Genomic DNA, 20,812 nt, shown 5'->3' with positions numbered 1-20,812 from the left:
AAATACAGTTTGAGGTTGTACTCTGTCCATTAAGGTGAACAGAAATTATAGCTCACTGTGCATATATATTACAAAACACATTGTGACACATTGTGTAAAAAAGTACTCTTAGAGATTACATGTATCTATGTGCATTTATGGCTTTTAATGTTTAAAACATGAAACTACTAGACAAATATTGTTACAACCCCAATTCCAAAAAAGTTGGCACACTGTAAAATATAACTAAAAACTGAATGCAATGATTTGCAAATCTCAAACCCATTTTTTATTCACAACAGCACATAGAAAACATCAAATGGTGACTCTGAGAAAATTTACCATTTTAAGGAAAAAAATAAGATCATTTTAAATTTGATGGCTGCAGTATGTCAAAACATTTGGGACGGGGTAATAAAAGTCTAGAAAAAGTAAGTGTTCATTAATTAAAATAAACAAATGGAAAAACATTTTGCAACTAATAAGGTTAATTAAGAGCAGGTCAGTAAGATGATTGGGTATAAATAGTGTATTTTAGAGAGGCAGAGTCTCTCAGAAGTAAAGATGGGCGGAGCTTTACTGATCTGTGAAAGACTACAAAATGTGGAACAATTTTAGAATAATGTTACAGTAAATAATATTATCAAACGTTTCGAAGAATCTGAAGAATTCTCTGTGTGCAAAGGGGAAAGGCAAAAGTTAATATTGGATACCTGTGATCTTCCAGCACTCAGGCAGCACTGCATTTAAAAAAGCTATGGTTAAAGCTATCTTAAATCGATATACATTTTTCATTTAAAAAAATTGCTATTTTTGTTTTATTGCGAAAATAATATAGATTTATGAGATTTACTGTATTCCATAAAAACTATAACATTTGTTTTTCGTCTGCCTGCCATTAATTTTCACTCTGTAGTGGGAGTGTGTGTAGTGCAGCTCTCATACAGATGGAGTTGCAGTGTTTTCCATGCTGATCATAAAGGAACTTCTTGATACCCTTGTGGTGGAAGTTATTGACAGATTTGGGCTTCCTGAGTGTGTGGATCTGAGGATCGGTGAGATACATCAGTCCTTTCCCATTTGCTGTAATCCATCCTGATAAACACACAAACAGATTAAAAATATTGAGTTTATTTCACTCACACACAGCGGGGGGACAAATTGAAAGGGAATGCAATCATAAAGTGTGATTTTAAAGCAAGTTCGCTTATTCTCTGGTACCTTGCAGGTCTACAACCACCTCTTGCCCATTAGAGAACTCATAAGTGAAGTGTCCGAACGCGATGCCATATTCTGTGGTTGAATGACGTTTGTTGATTTTCGTTGTGTTGTTTGTGAGTTTCACGAAGTCTCCTAACATGTATGGCTCCACTGAAACACAGGCAACGATGGTGTCTGACTCCAGGAGCTGGAACACAGAAAACCGACCAGCTTTCAGTGTTAGAACATTGTCAAATATAAGAGAAACCATGTTGTATTATGAAGGTGCAGAAAAACAGCAGTCTCTTCTGGTAATATTTTACCGATTCAGAGACACGCAAAAAGAAATCATTCCCTTGAAGCTTCTTTATTTATAATTTTTTAGGTTTTACATGTGGCCTAACTTATTCAGTTCAACCCCCCCATCTCTGGTATTTATCTGACAGTAATATACTGTTTTTGATCAAAATTTATGACATCATTAATCTTCACAATTATGATTGACAAAAATGTGAAGTATGTTGAACGTTGTTTATAGACTCATTTTTGCCTGTTCAATAATTCTGGGGGACAGACAGATAGATATATAGATGAGTAGACATTAGGGATGGTAAGCTTCACCATCAGAGAATTGGAATAAAAGTTAACGTGATGCATCAATCTAAAAAAGTGTGCATCAGATATAAAAGTGAACATTCTGTACTATATCGAATTGCATAGCATCATATTTTTTTCCATTGCATTGTATTGTGTTGAATCAAGTCGAAATCGGATAACACTGCATTATAATGGTGTGAAACGTATCACATTGCATTGGTAGCTGCTTCATATGTATCTTTAATGTATCGTATCGTTGGCTATTCCTCGAAAATGCACATCCCTCTAGATATAAATGCATACAGTGACTGGGAGTGTGTTACCAGCAGTAGCTCAGAGGGAAGGTAGAAGATCTGTGTGGTGATGTTGTTCTCATAAAGGCGCTTGTTGAACTCCATCACATAAAACTGAGCAGTCATCTGTCTTTCCACATCGCCCAGGTGTGTGTCAATCTTCCTTTCTTTCAAATACTCCTTTCCCACATAACTAAAGCATATGTGACAAAAACAAACAAAAAACAAATTGCCTCTAATTATTTCTTACATGGACTGACCCTGTCAGGCAGTTATTGTATAGTTTTTTTGGTTCTGACCTGCCCAGCAGAAGTTCCTGGTGTAGATACTGAACTCTGAAGGCCTGTCTCTGTTTTCCTTCAACATCCATCTTTAGCACTTCACCAATGTACACGTTTGTTTCACAAGCGGTCCATGAATCTGTAGTCTTGTCGTATTTTAACAGAAGTGCACCTAAAATAGCATGTTAGCATGTTACTTTCTTGACATGTCTTATTCTCTGCATAATCTTTGTAGATTTATACTGTATATTACTATATAAAGTAGGGTAAATAATTATTTTGATCCCTTGCTTATTTAGTAAATGTCCCCCTTACAAAGAAATGAACAGTCTATAATTGTTATGGGAGGTTTATTTTAACAGAAAGAGACAGAATATTTAAAAAATCCATTAAAAATATCATTAAAGAAAAGTAATACATTCATTTGTATTGAAATAACTGTTTTATCCCATACAAAGTTAGCAAGAATTCTGACTCCCACACACCCAAATTAGTCCTGTCCCTTTGGGAAAGAACTCTTAATATTAACTCTGTTAATATCATTATTTGACATCAGAGCTGTCAAAGGACATCAGGAACAAGATTGCAGACCTGCAAAAGGTTGAAATGGGCTACAAGACCATCAGATTGTTGCCTTGGCCATTTGTTTTTGGTCATTGTCATGCTGGAAGACCCTTACACTATCCATCTTCAGTGTTCTAGCTGAGGCCAGGAGGGTCTCATCCAAGTATCTACAGTGCATGGCACCGTTCATGTGGTGAAGTCGAGTTAATGCCGAAGAGCTCAATTTTTATCTCATCTGACCAGATAACATTCTCCCAAGCCTTCTCTGAATCATTCAGGTGTTCGTTGGCAAACTTCAGACGGGTCTGTTCATGTGTATTCTTAAACAGCAGGACCTCAGTGTGTTACCACTGGTTTTCTTTGGTGACTGTGGTCCCAGCTCCCTTGAGATCATTAACAAGCTCCTCCCATGTAATTCTGTGTTGATTCCTCACCTTTCTCAGAATGTTCCTTACCGCATGAGATGAGATTTTGCATGGAGCTTTAGAGCGAGAGTGATTGATTGGTCTTTCTTCTATTTTCGAATTTTCACGCAAACAGTGGTCTTTTTCTCACCAAGCTTTTTGTTGATGGTCTTGTAGCCCATTCCAGCCTTATGCAGTTCTACAATTTGTTGTAACTGGTTGGTAACTGGTTAACTGAAATACTTCTTTACTCGATCAAATACAAAATTTATATATTTATTTATTGGATTTTTTTGGATATTCTTTCTCTTTCTGTTAAAATAAACCTACCATAAAAATTGTACACTGTTCATTTCTTTGTAAGAGGGTAAATTTTCAAAATCAGCAGTGGATCAAATAATTATTACCCCCACTGTATATCATATCTTATTACCTACTGCACCTTCTGTACATTAATCACTCTCAGTCTTGTACATATTGCTATTTATTGTAAATAGGCCACTTATGCACATCTGGTTATGTGGTAAGTGTATTTCATTAGCTCTGTACATGTAATTTGCACAATGACAATAAAGTTTAATCTAATCTAATATAGCAAATAAAAATATATGGTATTACATTTCAGATTAAATCTGTAATTCTATAAAGTCATAATGCTGTATTAGTAGTAGTCAAGTTAAGTCATGAAATATAGCATGCAGCAGTAACTCAAATAACCACTCTTTAGAACTCTGGTGAGCTAAAAAGCATTTCACAATTCAAATCCACACCAAATCCTCAATTATAATTATTTATATTTTTTTATATCTATCAGGTGTGGAACTTGCTTGGTTGGAACGAAAACCTGCACCCACACCAGCCCTTTGTGGAAAAGAATGGACACCCTTGGCCTACCTTTTAAGGTATTGCTTTTGTCTGCCAAGACCAAGTCTATAATACCATTAGAATTTCGTCTGTAACACCTCTATACAGTATATAATTGATTTATATACATTTATTAGTTTTTTCTTATTATGTTTCTGTCTTTTTATTTTTTTGGCACCCTGTCCAAGTTAGGCCAAAACCACTTAAGCATTCTGATTAGTTAAAATAGTTAGTATGGGAAGTGCGGTGAAATAAAAACAGCAAAGAAAATAACCAGCCAATAAATAACTGAAAACCAACTGAGTCCAGTCAAATCTGCTTTGGGCTGGTGTGGTTACAGGTTTTTTATTCCAACCTAACTAGAATGAAAACCTGTTGCCAAGCAGCCCTTTTCCAGTTTAGATAAAAAACAACAACTCTGAATTAGATAAATAGAAAGGTTTAAATTCAAATCAATGTGTAGAAATAATGGAGGAACCTACTATAAGCTTTGTTGTAATGTCTGAGTTTAAATGGTTTGTCTGGAAGCCTCCTCAGTAGGCAGCCTTGGCACACTCCTGAGAAGAGGGATCTGTAGTCCTGCTCTGTCAAAACTATACTTCCCATCTTGCAGAGCTGAAAACAGCCATTGCAGAGGTTTGTAATGCTGTTGTTCTTTCTAGATGAACACTGATCACGATTTGTGTCCTTTATCATTTTTCCAGACATCTGAGAACATTTGTAGGAATTGTCTTCAGTTTCAACAGGAGGAGAAACCTTTATGTTGCCTTTCATATGTTTGTTGGCTTCAGTTGGATTTCTTTGTGTTGCTTCAGACTGATCAATCTGCAAAAATTCAAATGAGTCGAGCTCAGTAGATGGTAAAGACTGTTTGTGCTCGAAACTTCCAGTCTGGGCCTTGCTTGCATCATTTCCTGTCTGACAGGAAGGGCTAAAGTGTTCTTTTTGGATTGATGATGTTGAAGAATTGAGGTTTAGATATTCAAAGGAACTACCAGGACAATCATCACTTGGTTCTGTGTCGCAGTTTTGATCAACTGCTTGCTTGTTCTCCAAGACCTCAGGAAAAAATCCACTTGGAGGTGATTTAGAGAATGAAATACTTTGCCATGAAGAGCCCAAACTACTAATGGACCCCGATGAAGTTCTTGTCTTTTTGTCTTCCCCATCTAAATTCTTGGTGATTTGGCAGAACTCATCACTTCCCAAGGTGGTGCAAAGTTCTTGATTTAACTGCTGTTGAACAGAGGTAGGTGGAAAATCTATACAGGCTGGATGGCTAGCATTAGACACGATAGCTCCTGGACTGCTGCCATTGTTGTCTTCACTTCCCAAGGTGGTGCAAAGCTCTTGAATTTTCCTGTTTGGATGAATTATGCTAGCTTGATAGAAATGATCTGTTTGGTTTTGATTGCTAGCATTAGCAGTTTGGGCATTTTTCCCTTCGGTATCTTTATGTCTAGTTAACTTGTTGTCAACATCATCATCATCTACTTCTGTGCAACAAAAAGGTCTGACTACAACTGGTGAAGTCCCACTATTATCAGAGAGATTTGTCCAGGAAGATTCAAAACTGCTGCTTCCTCCAGAGATTCTTGAAATTAGAGATTTTGGGCCTTTTTTATCTGTTTTCTTTTCCGCACTGTCCATTGTATCAGATGCAGTTTCTGTGAGCCGATCTGAGACTCGGGGCTTGCTTTCAATCCCCTGTAGGTGTTTACTTGATTTATGGCTTGTAGTAAGACATTCAGTTGGAAAGGACTCAGTTTGCGTTTGGACAGCTGTCATGCAGTTAACATGACTTGCGCCTTGAAGATTTTCTCCACGTTTCTGCACAGAAAATGATTCACAGACGGATTTATGGTGCATCTGAAAACATTCCAATGCCTTCGCAAAATAGTCCATGGTGAACGGTACTGGTCTGTCCTCTATGGAACGATAACTATCAGGAATAAACGAACGTGGGTCAGAATTGGTGAAGGGCTTCGTTTCGAGAAGCACCTTAACGTACTGTAGTTTTGCCATGACCTCAGAAGAAAGTGAGTTCTTATCAGAGTTGTCTTTAAAGCTGTAAGAATAAAAAAGAACCATAGCTTCCTGGCAAGCCTGAACAGCAGTGTTAACCTGTTCACTCGAACCAAACAGCCATTTCTTGGTTGTGGCTAAGCAGTAAGCTGCTCTGAGGAGTGTGTGTAGTTCCTGTTGGCTAGGGACCAAGTCATGATCCTTCGTTGTTAGCAAACCATTCTCAAAGGCTTCTTTAGCCAAAGAGAGATATGTGTGCTTATCAGGAGTAGGACAGTCTTTGGAAAAACTGTAGGACAGGAGACATGTTCCTTGAGTAACCTGGAGAAGGATTGCAAATAATAAATCAGGATTTATATATAAAAACATGTGTATTCTGTGTTTCTTCAAATGCTAAACTTGTAATGAATATGAATTTTAGAGTTAGATATTTTAAAAATACATTATATGAACAAAAGTCTGTGGACCCCTGACCACAAGATTGGAACGTACTTGTTTTCCCACGTATCAGATCCCATTTCACGTATAGTCCCTATTTGCTCTTATAATAACCTCCACTCTGCTAGGAAGGTGTAGTTTCACTACATTTTAGAGTGTGATTATGTAGATTCTGCTTATTCAGCCACAAAGGTGTTAGTAAAGTATTTATTAGTGTAGGGTGAGGAAGCCTGGGGTGCAGTCAGCGTTTCAAAGTCAATAGTTTTGAGGTCAGAGCTCTTTATATAATCAGGCCACACAAGATCTTCCACTCCATCCATAAAAACTGTATCATCATGGAGCTGGCATTTTGCACAGGGGCATTGCCATGCAGGAACAGGTTTGAGTCTCCAAGTGAAGGGAAAATTTTAAGCGATCACATCCAAAGACATCCTATACAGTAAATTCAATTTTGTGGTAACAGTACCACATATGGCTGAAAGGTCAGGTGTCCCAATACTTTAGTTCATATAGTGTGTTCAAGAAAAGATACGCACCATGTGGGTAAGTACGTATAGAGAGCTGAACTGACTGTACACAGCAGCCATTTTGGCAGCCTGAGCTGCACAGAGCAGTCGATGACTACAGTCTCCCAAAAAGCCCTGCTAAAAACATAGACATAAAAGTTTTGATTTATTTTTATTAACAGTTATAATTTGTATATATTAAGATTTCTTATTTCTACTATCACATTCCATCAGCATGGGAAAAACTTTATTTTTTTTATATTATCTAAACAATATAATGAGGAATTGTGTGACTATCCTACCAAGTTGATATGAGGCTTCTTCTGAAATGTAGCGAAGTCCTTATCGTTCATAGATATCAGAATGTTAGCCAGAAGCCCTAGAGCTGTTCCAATACCCTGTAATACACATATACACAAATATTGATTAATACATACAGACTGACTAAAAAGTGTCATTCATTTACAATATAAACTGTATAATTTTAACAGAAAGTTATATGGAAAGCAGGAAAGGGCCAATAAAACAATTGAATCAGTGGTCTTTAATGACGAGATAACAATAACCATAAAAAAATATACATAAATACTATACTGTGTTGTTATAATGTTGTGCAATAAAATGTTATTTATTTATTTACCACAAGATTAGGTGTATATTTTTTCTGTGAGTATAAGATTTGATTGGTATAATCAGGCATAACAGAACTATTTTGGCAGAAAAAGGGGACCAACACAATATTAAGCATGTGGTCATAATGTTATGCCTGATGTATTGGCCATAAAGTTACATCTGGTCGGCGTATATTTACTTTTTTATCAGGCAGAGGCAGCACATGAAAACCAACAATCGAAGCCCAGATAAGTTCTGCTGCCTCCAGCCATAGACCTACAACACAACACACACTGTTTACACACACCCACAAATAAACGTTCATTCCCTTACAGTTCCTTACATCCCACATTTCAATGCAGAAAATTACTCTGATACAATCAGGTTCCTATATGCAGGTGCAATTAGGTATATAGTTTTCTATAGATTATTGTTTCCTACAGTTACCATTGTGTGGTTTTCTGTGATAAAAAGCTAAGGAATTATAAAAAAAAATGTATGCTAATTTTTACACATTTTAGTGTGTTAGTATTTTACCTAGCCTTTGTAGCACCTGTCCGCGGACTTGCAGGCTGACTGACTGCACGAGAACCCGATCGCAATCCCGCTGGTATTTCCAACATCCTGAAACATGCAAGATAGAAACAGGGATATGTTACTATTGAGAAGAAATAATTTCCACAATTGTTCTTAGTTATTTAATAAAAAGAACAACAAAACAACCAACAGATCCGTTTTGAAAATCCTTCTGAAAACTTCCTTATCCTGTTAAATTGCACTACTGATTTTGTCAACATACTGTCCTCAACAGTACTGCAGTGCATGCTGCTGTCAGACAGTTAGAAAACACTTGGGTGTATTTTGAGAAATATAGTTGTATAGCATTTTTTGAGTACAGTATATTATAATATATGATTAAGGCCCAATTTTAAATTTCATTAAACTTACCAGTTGCTCCTTCGTTATTGATCAGACTGCTCAGTATGTACTCTGCTTTCTGTAGTTTACCTGAAAAACAGTAATTATGGACATTTTACTCATTTCTATGTGCAAAATAACAGTTGAGTTACTGGAGAATGTTGAATTCACCAGTGTTGAGGTAAACTCTGGCCTGCCGGATGATGATTTGAGGGGCGACTGGGGTTTCTGGGTAGCGTATGTGTAGTGCTTTAGCAATCTTCAGCAGTGTGTGAGAGTTGTCTGTCCAGTAGAAGAAACGGTCCAAGAGAAAGATAATGGACATTGCCCATGCTGGCTCGGCAGCCATGATGGACGCTTTAAGGGAGACCTTTTAGGAGCAAAAAAAGAAAATAGTTATAATAATAATAATAATAACAACTATTGACACTTAAGGCAGTAAATTATTTTGTATTACTTTTTATGATTTCTATTATTATTATTAAAATATATAACATAGATATTAAACATTTTACAGATGTATCAGCATTTATGGACAAACTCAGGGGTAGTAATGACTCAACTATTAGGGATCTGAATTGCTACACTGAAGGTTGAATTTAATGGATTCTAGTCCCAGAAATGCCAAGCTGCCACTAAGGGTAAGCAAGGTCCTTAATTCTCTCCACTCCTAGGGTGCTGTATCATTTCTGATCCCAGCTTCCTAACAAGCTTGAATTGCAAATGCTCCGAACTCTCAGATGAAGTGCCATGCCATGACCAGCTTTGTGCTCAGTGATGGTCAATGGTGGCTCGATGGTTAATGCTTTGGGTACTAGTTAAATGGTGGGGGGTTCAAACCTCAGCAAATGCCACTGTTGGGCCTTTAAACAAGGCCCTTATCTCTCTCTGCTTTGGGAGTGCTGTATGATGACTGATCCCTTAATAAGAGGAATAATCAGGAGTTCTTAATTAAAGAATGGGATTATAAACAAACTGCATAAACGATGATGTTGGAGAAGGTGGTAGTCATTACCAAAATGTGACTCCAAAAAAGTTATTACAAAGACCATTGAAATACCATATTTACGTAAACAGCTAGTCTGGTCATTCATTTATTCATGTTTTATATTCATATTTTTTCTTAGACCATTAGCTGGGGTAGATGTCTGCCAATGAGTTCGGCAGTGTTCACTTTGTCTTCTGATGCCACCAATCGCTTGTACTGCCATTTCTCCTCAACAAACGGCCACTTCATGTCCACCGCTTCCTGCAGGAGTGTGTTCAGTTCGCCCAACAGCATGCCTAAGGGTCAAAGGCTGCAGGTCAGATGATTTTGTCCATTTGATATCACAGTGCCTGAGCTATGAGATCTATGAGTCTAAAGTCTAAACTCTAACAACATCAGTTCCTATAGTCTGATATCTGGCAAATCACATGTATATGCTTGCTGCTTTAAAGCTGCATAAGTGTTAGATACAATTTTGTTGTTGCATTGTACCTGGTACACAGCATTTAAATGGAGTTTGGCATCAACCAGGTTTGCCATTAGTACTATAGTGCAAATTAACAAAGTGCACTTAAAATGTACAAAGAATAAATCTGAACAAGGTGATGAGCAAATGACAGAAAGGACATCTATGTATATAAAGGTATAGATATGAAAATGAAAGGTTCTGCTGATACTGCCCATATTGGTAGGCACCATATTGGTAGGCACTATTTTTTTTGTTCTATAAAAGTCTATCTACTTAACACATTCTACAGATCATGTCTTACGTTTAATTAAATATATTAGAACTTGAAAATAAACAAAGTAGATCGAACAGGCTTTGTCTGTCATATAATCAATGCTTATTCAATATCAATGCTTATATTATATTAGATATATAATCAATCAGTGCTGAATCAAAAAAATATTTATAGAATTAATAAACAGGAAATCATTACCTCTGGCAGTCTTGAACATCTCCTTATCTGGTGCACTGATGTCTCTCCTTGCCAGTTGGAGACACTCCTCCAGCTGCACTGCTAACTCCAGAGTGTTCATAACTTCAGAATTTTTCTTCACTGCTTGAAACAATAGTCAATCAGAAAAAAAAAAGACACAGATACATATGTTGCTTAACCTGCTGTAGAAGGTTTTTGCTTAAGACATTTAGTCATTCCACAGCGGAAAATCCCCCGTGCAGAAACATGTCGAGTGTCCAATTTTTTTATTTAATAAATTAAAGACTCATTAATTTTTAACATTAAATATTCATTAAGGTTATTATTCAATATTTATATTTCATTTATATTCATTATATTCACTACATTAAGTTGGTTTACCTTATGTTATGTTGTAGTAGCTATAGACAGTAATTTTCTCACCAATTTGTTTTTCTTTCCATACAAAGCAGTTTGAATGATACTATAGCAATCAGTAAAAACATTGAATATGATTAAAATAAAGATTTTGCTTAACCTGCTGTAGAAGGTTTGTGCTTGAGACACTCAGACATCCCACACGGGAAAATCCCATGTTGAAACATGTTCAGTGTACACGTATTCTCGTAAAAAGTTGTTTGAGGAATTTTATAAAAGCTCTGTGTAAGGAATAAAACACTTGGTATGATGTAACCAACTTGGAGATGATTGTTTATTTTAACCGCACATGACATCCTTCTTTACCATCGCAAATTATATATTTTATTTAATAAAGTAAGACCCATCATTCATTTTTATCCACTTATAGTAACATAAATATTCCGGATCTGGGATTTGCATTAGCTGGTCTACACTGGCAATTGTTTTTAGGGCTGAAACAATTTTTCATGTAACTTAAGTGATTAGATTACAAAAATGTATTTAATTCATAAAATACAAGACAAGAAAACCACATTGCAAAACTGTATGAGATTTAATAAAAAAATACATTAATAAAAATAACATTGAATTTCATTAAACAAATATTTTCCTACTCTCCTCTACAGGACTTTTTGAAAGCACTATATTTGTATTTTGATATAATTAATAAGACAATTTTTAAACTACATTAAACATGTAAATGAAAAAGTAAAAAAAAATACTTTTTGTATAAAAAAAAACCCAAACATGGGTTTTATACTTTTTAGATATTTATATAATATTATATAGATTCTCATCATACAAAACAATGTGAATGATACTGTAGAAACTAATAAAATAAATGAATCAGCAATTTGGCAAAACCTTTTGACCAATCAGAATGAAGAATTGGGTATCAGCATTAACATGTCACTATAGGTGTCAGGCTATTAGTCAATTCAGTGCTGTAACAATTCACAAATTTATTTCAGTGTCTGAAAAATGTTCATACCTGATGAAAAGCTGTGGTCCTCCGACACATTTTTGTCAACAGTTTACAGTCATGTCCATGTTCGTAAAGTGACTGTTATGACTACTGTGTATTTTCCGGGATGTTGTACTTTGTGGTTTTCCCCACTTCCGGGTTCGGCGTGTGCTTGATTTTGATTGGACTAAAGGTGTGACGTAATCACGCTCAACAGCGTGCGTAGATTACCTTAAACATATTAAAGGAATCCACGTGGTTAATCCTTGTAAGAGCATTTTTATTGAGAATGTTGGTGTTTTAAAACAACAGTGTTGTAATAAGATAATAAGGAATGCTCTCCGTTCTGTATCTTTACCTGCAGCACAGTCTTTTTGGTCTTCTTTATTTGGTTATATTTCTTGGGTTAAAGTATGGAAACTGCCAAACAGGTTTTGTAAAATAACAAAATTAAGTAAGTGTCTTACAGAATACTCCATGGAATGTATCCTGCTAAGCATGTTTTAAGTCTTCTCTATATATTTAATATTTCTGTGAATTCTGTGGTCAAGAAAAAGAAACCATTTGCATCTTTTTTTTTCATTGTATTTACTCAAGGTTATTTTGGAAAGATATAGAATTCTATATTAATAAAAAATGGAAAGTGGGATAGAAATATGTATATTTGATGTGCTGTTTTATACAGAACGTAAAAACTTAAATTGTGAACAACAATATATTATACATTTCCTTGTTTTATTAGGAAAATTCCATATTCATAAGAAAAAGTGGGCTCAATGTAGACCAAACTTTTTCCATTTTATTAATGACTTCAAATTGTAAATGAATCTCTTGAAAGAAACATTAAACAAAAAAGCACAGAAAACATGTACTGCTCTGAAAACTTTGAAATGTATGTAATTTTCTTTTTTATATACAGTGTTTTGTTTATTTATTTTATTTATTTTTTATTATTATTTTTATTTATTTATTTTCTCTCTGTAAGTAAGTGTTAATTTAACATGAATATGTAATACCTCTTGTTCTTTTGGCATTAATAAAAAATAAATAAATAAATAAATAAATTCCTTAGACATATACAGAAGATAAGACCATTTTTATGACTTGGTTCTTTAAATCTCGTTTATCAAAATGAACCAATCTTTTTTTTGTCATTTAGTCCAATTTCGTTACTTTAATCATAAATTAAATGTTACATTTTCAATAAATGGATCCCCAACACGTCTACAAACACGAACTTTGACTATAGTTGTATTAATGTATATATGTATACATAACTGCACAGCGTATGTGTGACAAAAAAAAACAACGACTCGAACTAGAATAGGTAAACGACTTGATTCTGTTTCTGTACATAACCTACAGGGATTTTGCCATGCTTTGCGCATGCAGTAAAAAATAAATAAATAAATAAATAAAAGAACCGAATCCCTCTGAGTCGACTCGTTCTTCTGAGTCACATTAAAGACTCGTTCAAAAATGCATGCATCGTTCATCACTACGAGACATATTGGGTGCTAATGGTGCAGCCTCATTTATTATCCAACCTAAAACGATATCCCAGTTTTGCTTTGGCGCGCAATCTCATTAATTAGTATGCACGATATTAATATTACTCAAGAGGAACCACTGTAGATGAGCTCATATTAGCTCCCCGTTAGCCTTAGCTTAGTGGCGAAGGTAATTTATATATATTTGTTTTGGTGTATTTGTATTTGATGATCAGGAAATTGCCTGTTACCTACCAGCTTGGCAATCTTTATTTATAAATAACGTATAGACTATGACAAAAGGGCCGTAGTTGCTGCTATAGAGTTAAAAAGCCCAAATGTTGTCCTATTCAACAGGTGGCTCCGTGGCGCAATGGACAGCGCATTGGACTTCTAGGCCAAGCACTAGCGATGTGATTCAAAGGTTGTGGGTTCGAGTCCCACCGGAGTCGCTTCTTTTCTTTAATTAAAAAAAAAAAATTTTTTACTTATATTATTAAAACGCCTTAAATAAATACGATCGCAATTTGTATTTCTTATAAAATATTCTTTGTTTCTGTTAAACCTAAAATGCATTGACCAACGGTCTCCTATAGGGGGCGCTTAGTGTCCCAACTCTGGTCTTGGAAACCACCATTGTTCAGGGATTTCAAGTGTTCTGATGTTTTTATTTGTTTGTTTTTTTTCTTCAGTTTAAGTATGTGGTATAACTGTTTTATTCCTTCTATGTGATTCGTGTGCATTTGTTTTCCAGGACTGGACCAATAAATTAAACCTGTAGTTCAAGTTACAATAAAATAGCAATTTGTAGTTATTTTTATATTAAAAGTTTTGGAGGTTTTTTAAATCTGCTCTTACTTTTTCAGGATAGCTTTTAGGTAACCTTTTTTAGGTGATGTATAAAATAAAGATGAACAGTGAACATGTTTTCCTTTTTTATATATTGTCAACAATGTATATATCAATTTAAACATTTTAAATATAAAAAATATTAGCATTACACAGTTCCATGTAACCACATTGTCACACATTTTAGAAAAATAATTCATAATTCATAGCATCTGTGCCACTTGTTACAACTATCAGAAATATTAAACTTCATTACTTACTATATACTATATATATATATATATATATATATATATATATATATATATATATATATATATATATATATATATATATATATATATATAAATAAGTTTTTTGAAATATGACTGAAAGCCAAATTTACAGTAAGAACCCCAGAATATGTTTTTGTAATCCGAATAGAAGACTTGAATGTATTAATTAGACTCATCTTGTTGGAGTTGGAGAAAGAATGAATAAAAATAATAAAATATACGTATATGTAACTGCATCCCAGTATCAAATACACTGCATTTCAAAAATGTAAATATCATAACCTCAAACATTTTAAATAGGTAATAAAATATATTTACATGACACCCACCAGTGTGTCACAATATAACAATACTTACTGTATACATCATTGAACTACAACAGCAAAAATGCACAATGCCCTATAACCACATATTCACACATTTTAGCAAACGGTACATATTTCATATCATCTGTGCCACCTGGAAAAACTATCAGCAATATCAAACCTCACTATGACATTATAACATTATGACCAATAAAGTGAACAACACTGATTATATCTTGATCATGGCATCTGTTAGTGGGTGGGATTTATTAGGCAGGAAAAAAACATTATGTCCTCAAAGTTGTTGTGTTCGAAGCAGGAAAAATGGGCAAGCGTAAGGATTCGAGTTTGACAAGGCCCAATTGTGATGTCTAGACGACTTGGTCAGAGCATCTCCACAACTGCAGCTCTTGTGGGATGTTCCTCGTCTGCAGTGGTCAGTATCATTGAAAAGTGGTTCAAGGAAGGAACAGTGGTGAACCGGCAAAAGGATTATGAGCAGCCGAGGTTCATTAATGCACGGGAAGGTTGGACCAGACAAGCTCCTGTTGCTGAAAATGCTGAACAAGTCAATGCTGTTGATGCTCAATGGGTCAGAAGTGTTTAGGCAGGTGGTCATAATGCTATGCCTGATCAGTGTATATACATAATACTTGAAATATGACTGAAAACTATTTTTACAGTAAGAAACCCATTTTCCTAATAATTTCCTCAAAGACTTGAATGCATTGATTCGACTACTCTCACCAGATGAGAAAAGAGAAAGACTGAAAAGAATGAAATATACATAAATAAAACAGTCCAGCATCAAATACCCAGCATTCCCTGCTTTTGCCTGCTGACCAGAAAAGGAAAGCAGAGGGATTATTTACAAAATCTCAACAACACAGGGCTACAGGGGCATGCATTTGTAGTAGATATAATATTATCTTCTGTTTTATCATATATTATTATTATTATTATTATATCAGTAATATTTATTGCAGTCATTCAATTTAGATTGCATTTATCTTTCAGGCTTGTTGATAAGTGACAGCTTATGGGAGAAATTGATTGCTGAGGGCCAGATGGAAGCTGCACAACAACAGATGGGCTCTGAATTTCATCTGATATGCTGATTAAAAAAAAAGGAGGACACTCAGAGGAGGAGGAGGGAGAAAAAAGAGGAAAAACCTTCGAGCAGAAAACCAGGTCAGGTACGGCGTCATGGTGGACAACCGCTCAGCCACGGCGCTGGTGATCGCGTGCGTGCTGAGCACCCTGGCCACGGTCTACCTGTCTGTGGCGGTGGGCACGCGCCACTGGTATCAGTACGCGAGCCCGCGGGTGCGGCACGAGCACAACGCGAGCGAGCTGCGCGCGCTGCACCAGGAGCTCAGCGACGCCAAGTTCGAGGAGAAGACCGCGAGCGAGAACGGCACCCTCGGCTTGTGGTGGAGGTGCGTGCGCGTGCCCGCCGACCGCAACCGCTGGTACCGCGAGCCAGGTGAGGACTTCATCATCATCATCTTCATCATCATCAGCATCAGCTGCAGCAATTCGTATTCCTACAGTGCTCGTTAATGCAATTAATATTAATTGTATTATAATAATGATTCATATAATTATTTTAATATAATTCTATTCAATTTATATTACTGAACTGACAAATACGGAACAAGTATTTTTTTATGCAGTCTGGAAACTGTACTGTATAATGAATACAGAAAAATGCATAAAGAAGTCCTAAGATTCCATGCATTATAATGTTTTTTTTTCTTCTTTCTTGAGACATCATTTCTCCAGGACACTGGTGCTACTCAGGTGCTCATGTTAGTTTTTTTTTTCATTTTTTAAGATTAATAATCAAACCCTTGATATCACCCAAATGAGGATGGGTTCCCCTTTTGAGTTTGGTTCCTCTCAAGGTTTCTTTCTCATAACTGCTAAGGGAGTTTTTCCTTGCCACAGTCACCATGGCTGCTCATCTGGGATAACCAGACATCATTCGCTTTAAATCTTAACCCATTTTATCCCAAATTTTTCCCAGAGATGACATATATGAATTTGTGTTGTATTTGTAAGTATATTACACAATCATTGTCAATAATGTAAAAAAATATTTGAAAAGACCATGAAAAAATGTGTTTTATCTCTGGTCACAATTGTGACCGGTGGTAGAACACAGGGAGTCTAAGTCTATGGTGTATATAAATACATAAAAAACTCAATTTATTCACTGCTTTAAACAACAGTCAATCAGAAGAAAAAAGACACAGATACATATGCTTAACCTGCTGTAGAAGGTTTGTGCTTAAGACATTTAGACATTCCACAGCGGAAAATCCCCCGTGCTGAAACATGTTAAGTGTCCAAATTACCAATGCTGAGAACATTTTTACATTTTTTATTTAATAAATTAAAGACTCTCATTCATTTTTATCCACTTATAATTACATTTAACATTCATTAAGTTCATTATTCAAAATTTATATTTCAGTTATATTTATTATATTCATTACATTAAGCTGGTTTACCTTATTTTATGTTGTAGTAGCTATAGACAAAAAAAAAAATCCTTAGACAACCATATCCTTACTTAACCATATCGAAAATCAAATCTTAAAAAAAAAAAACATTTTTAAAATATGGGTTTTAGACTTTGATCATATATATATATTCTTTCCATACAAAGCAGTTTGAATGATACTATAGCAATCATTAAAAACGATGAATATGATAAAAATAAAGATGTTGCTTAACCTGCTGTAGACGGTTTGTGCTGGAGACAGACATTCTACACGGGAAAATCCCATGTTGAAACATGTTCAGTGTACACGTATTGTAAAATGTTGTTTGAGGAATTTTATAAAAGCGCTGTGTTAAGGAATAAAACACTTTAAGCTGTTATACGAAAGTTATCAACGACGGTATGATGTAACCAACTTGGAGTTGATTGTTTATTATAACCGCACATGACATCCTTCTTTATTATCGCTAACAAATTATATATTTTATTTAATAAAGTAAGACCCATCATTCATTTTTATCCACTTATAGTTACATAAATACAGTGGTACCTCGACATACAAGTGCCCTAACATACACATTTTTTGAGATACGAGCGGTCACTCTGTCGATTTTTTGCTTTGATACGCGAGCAAAAACTTGAGATACGAGCTCGAGACGCCGCTGCTAGATGGCGAATCGAAGCCAGAAAGCGAAGATTGTGATGAAAATTAAGATAAGCAAAGAAGAAAAAGTAAAAATTTTAAAGTTTAGGGATACGTAGTACACTTACACACACACCACCGACGTTTTCGTTAGCTCTCATATCCAAGGAAAATACACTGAATAAAACCTTATTATATCTTAACATTCTTTTTTATTATATTTTATTTTTCTTATTCAAAAACACGTAACAAAAACAACTGGGTGGCATTTTGGGGGCTGGAACGGATTAATGGCATTTCAATTAATTTCAATTGGGAAATTTGCTTTGAAATACGAGCAAACGAGCAAGGTTACGGAACGAATTAAACTCGTATGTCGAGATACCACTGTATTTCGGATCTGGGATCTGCATTAGCTGGTCTACACTGGCAATAGATAGTTGGTTTTAGGGCTTAAACGATTTCTCAAAAATACATTTAATTCATTTAACTACACACAAAGCACTGTGTTTCCTCACGGACCATTATTATTGACACACCACACAGTAACCCCGAAGACACTGCAGAATGAAAAATGGAGGAACAGGGAGAAAACGGCAAGGGGCGAGGAGAAGATTCAGATTGAAGAAAATGCCTGGAAGTTTACAAAGTTTGGGATCATTTTAAACTACAACATAAAGAAAACACCGTACCACGTATTGTTTAAAGTAATCAAAAAGATTTAAAATTTTTATTTATATACAGTGCGGTCAAAAAGTCCCTCTGCGTTGGCCGTGTAGAGCAGAGTGGAGCACATTTTTAAAGCTGTCGATAAATACATGGATTTAGTGCGTGAAAATTTTAAAGCTGCTTTTCCGGAAAGAAGAAAACCACATCGCGATACTGTGTGAGATTTAATAAATAAATACATGAGTAAGAATAACAATAAATTCAATTAAACAAATATTTTCCTACTCTCCTCTACAGGGCCACTGTTGGTGACTTTTTGAAAGCACAATATTTGTATTTTGATGTAATATGGCAATTAAATGCACTAAATGGGTTTAGTTTATTAAAAAGGAAACACATTCTCTCTTTTATTTAGTATTGCTGTTTAATAAAGAAAAAGTACTTCTTACCTGATTAATCGATGGGATAATCGTTAGAATACTAAATGACCAAAATAATGGATAGCAGCAGCCCTAGTCGTTTTCTCACCAACTTTTGTTTTTTTTATTTCAATTAATGACAATTTTTAAACTACATAAAAAATGTAAATGAATAAGTACATTAAAAAAATACTTTTTGTATGAAAACAAACAAATATGGGTTTAAGACTTTTTATATATTTATATAATATTATATAGATTTTTATCATACAAAACAATGTAAATGATACTGTAGAAACTATTAAAATAAATGAATCAGCAATTTGGCAAAACCTTTTGACCAATCAGAATGAAGAATTGGGTATCAGCATTAACATGTCACTATAGGTGTCAGGCTATCAGTCAATTCAGTGCTGTAACAATTCACAAATTTATTTCAGTGTCTGAAAAATGTTCATACCTGATGAAAAGCTGTGGTCCTCCGCAGACTTTTGTCAACAGTTTACAGTCATGTCCATGTTCGTAAAGTGACTGTTATGACTACTGTGTATTTTCCGGGATGTTGTACTTTGAGGTTTTTCCCACTTCCGGTTTCGGCGTGTGCTTGATTTTGATTGGACAAAAGATGTGACGCAATCACGCCTAACAGCGTGCGTAGATTTCCTTAGACTTATACGGAAGATCTTTAAATCTCGTTTATCAAAATGAACGAATCTTCTTTTTTTTGTCATTTAGTCCAATTTCGTTACTTTAATACTAAATAAAATGTTACATTTTCAATAAGTGGATCCCCCTAGATTCTGTTTCTGTACATAACCTACAGGGATTTTGCCATGCTTTGCGCATGCGCGTGCAGTAAAAAAAAAAAAAAAAAAAAAAAGAACCGAATCCCTGTGAGTCGACTCGTTCTTCTGAGTCACATTAAGACTCATTCAAAAATGAATGCATCGTGCATCACTACGAGACATATTGCGTGTTAATTGTGCAGGCTCATTTATTATCTAATCTAAAACGATGTCCCAGCTTTGCTTTGGCGCGCGATCTCATTAATTAGTATGCACGATATTAATATTACTCAAAAGGAGCCACTGTAGATGAGCTCATATTAGCTCCCTGTTAGCCTTAGCTTAGTGGCGAAGGTAATTTATATATATTTGTTTTGGTGTATTTGTATTTGATGATCAGGAAATTGCCTGTTACCTACCAGCTTGCCAATCTTTATTTATAAATAGCGTATAAACTTTCTTTCAGCTTCTCCCTCTAGGGGTCGCCACAGCGGTTTTTACAGCATGTTTTTACGCTGGATGCCCTTCCTAACGCAACCCTCCCCATTTATCCGGGCTTGGGACCGGCACTAAGAGTGCACTGGCTTGTGCAACCCTAATTTTTGCCCTGACCGGGCAAACGTTGCAATACTCAACAGGTGGCTCCGTGGCGCAATGGATAGCGCATTGGACTTCTAGGCCAAGCACTAGCGATGTGATTCAAAGGTTGTGGGTTCGAGTCCCACCGGAGTCGCTTCTTTTCTTTATTAATAAAAAAAAAAATTATATATTTTTTGTACTTATATTATTAAAACGCCTTGAAATAAATACGATCGCAATTTGTATTTCTTATAAAATTTTCTTTGTTTCTGTTAAACATAAAATGCATTGACCAAAGGTCTCCTTTAGGGGGCGC

The 20,812-nt window shown here is 35.3% G+C and overlaps 1 protein-coding gene and 2 non-coding genes across 4 annotated transcripts; 2 read left to right on the top strand and 1 right to left on the bottom strand.

Annotated features, from left to right (window-relative positions):
* Positions 1-124: 124 nt before the first annotated feature.
* alpk1 (alpha-kinase 1) lies at positions 125-12,156 on the bottom strand. 2 transcript variants are annotated; one of them, XM_046843010.1, is made up of 14 exons: positions 12,001-12,156; positions 10,611-10,730; positions 9,811-9,965; positions 8,853-9,051; positions 8,712-8,771; positions 8,301-8,387; positions 7,963-8,039; positions 7,454-7,549; positions 7,182-7,289; positions 4,665-6,528; positions 2,369-2,522; positions 2,100-2,262; positions 1,201-1,387; positions 125-1,074 (listed from the first exon to the last, which is right to left on the bottom strand). In XM_046843010.1, the coding sequence occupies exons 2-14, from the start codon at positions 10,708-10,710 to the stop codon at positions 878-880; spliced, it is 3,447 nt and encodes a 1,148-aa protein (XP_046698966.1). In that variant the 5' UTR covers positions 10,711-10,730; positions 12,001-12,156; the 3' UTR covers positions 125-877. The 2 variants fall into 2 exon arrangements, with proteins under 2 accessions (XP_046698966.1, XP_046698967.1); XM_046843011.1 differs by having other exon boundaries at positions 7,182-7,286.
* A 1,666-nt stretch (positions 12,157-13,822) lies between these two features.
* On the top strand, positions 13,823-13,915 carry trnar-ucu. The gene is made up of 2 exons: positions 13,823-13,859; positions 13,880-13,915. It is a non-coding gene; the product is annotated as a tRNA-Arg (tRNA).
* Positions 13,916-20,557: 6,642 nt separating this feature from the next.
* On the top strand, positions 20,558-20,650 carry trnar-ucu. Its single transcript has 2 exons — positions 20,558-20,594; positions 20,615-20,650. It is a non-coding gene; the product is annotated as a tRNA-Arg (tRNA).
* The last annotated feature ends 162 nt before the right edge of the window (positions 20,651-20,812 follow it).

Source organism: Silurus meridionalis, chromosome 28 (genome assembly GCF_014805685.1).
Source record: "Silurus meridionalis isolate SWU-2019-XX chromosome 28, ASM1480568v1, whole genome shotgun sequence".
NCBI classification, from domain to species: domain Eukaryota; kingdom Metazoa; phylum Chordata; class Actinopteri; order Siluriformes; family Siluridae; genus Silurus; species Silurus meridionalis.
The sequence above is the reverse complement of the archived record's forward strand: the minus strand, read 5'-3'. Positions and strand labels throughout refer to the sequence as shown.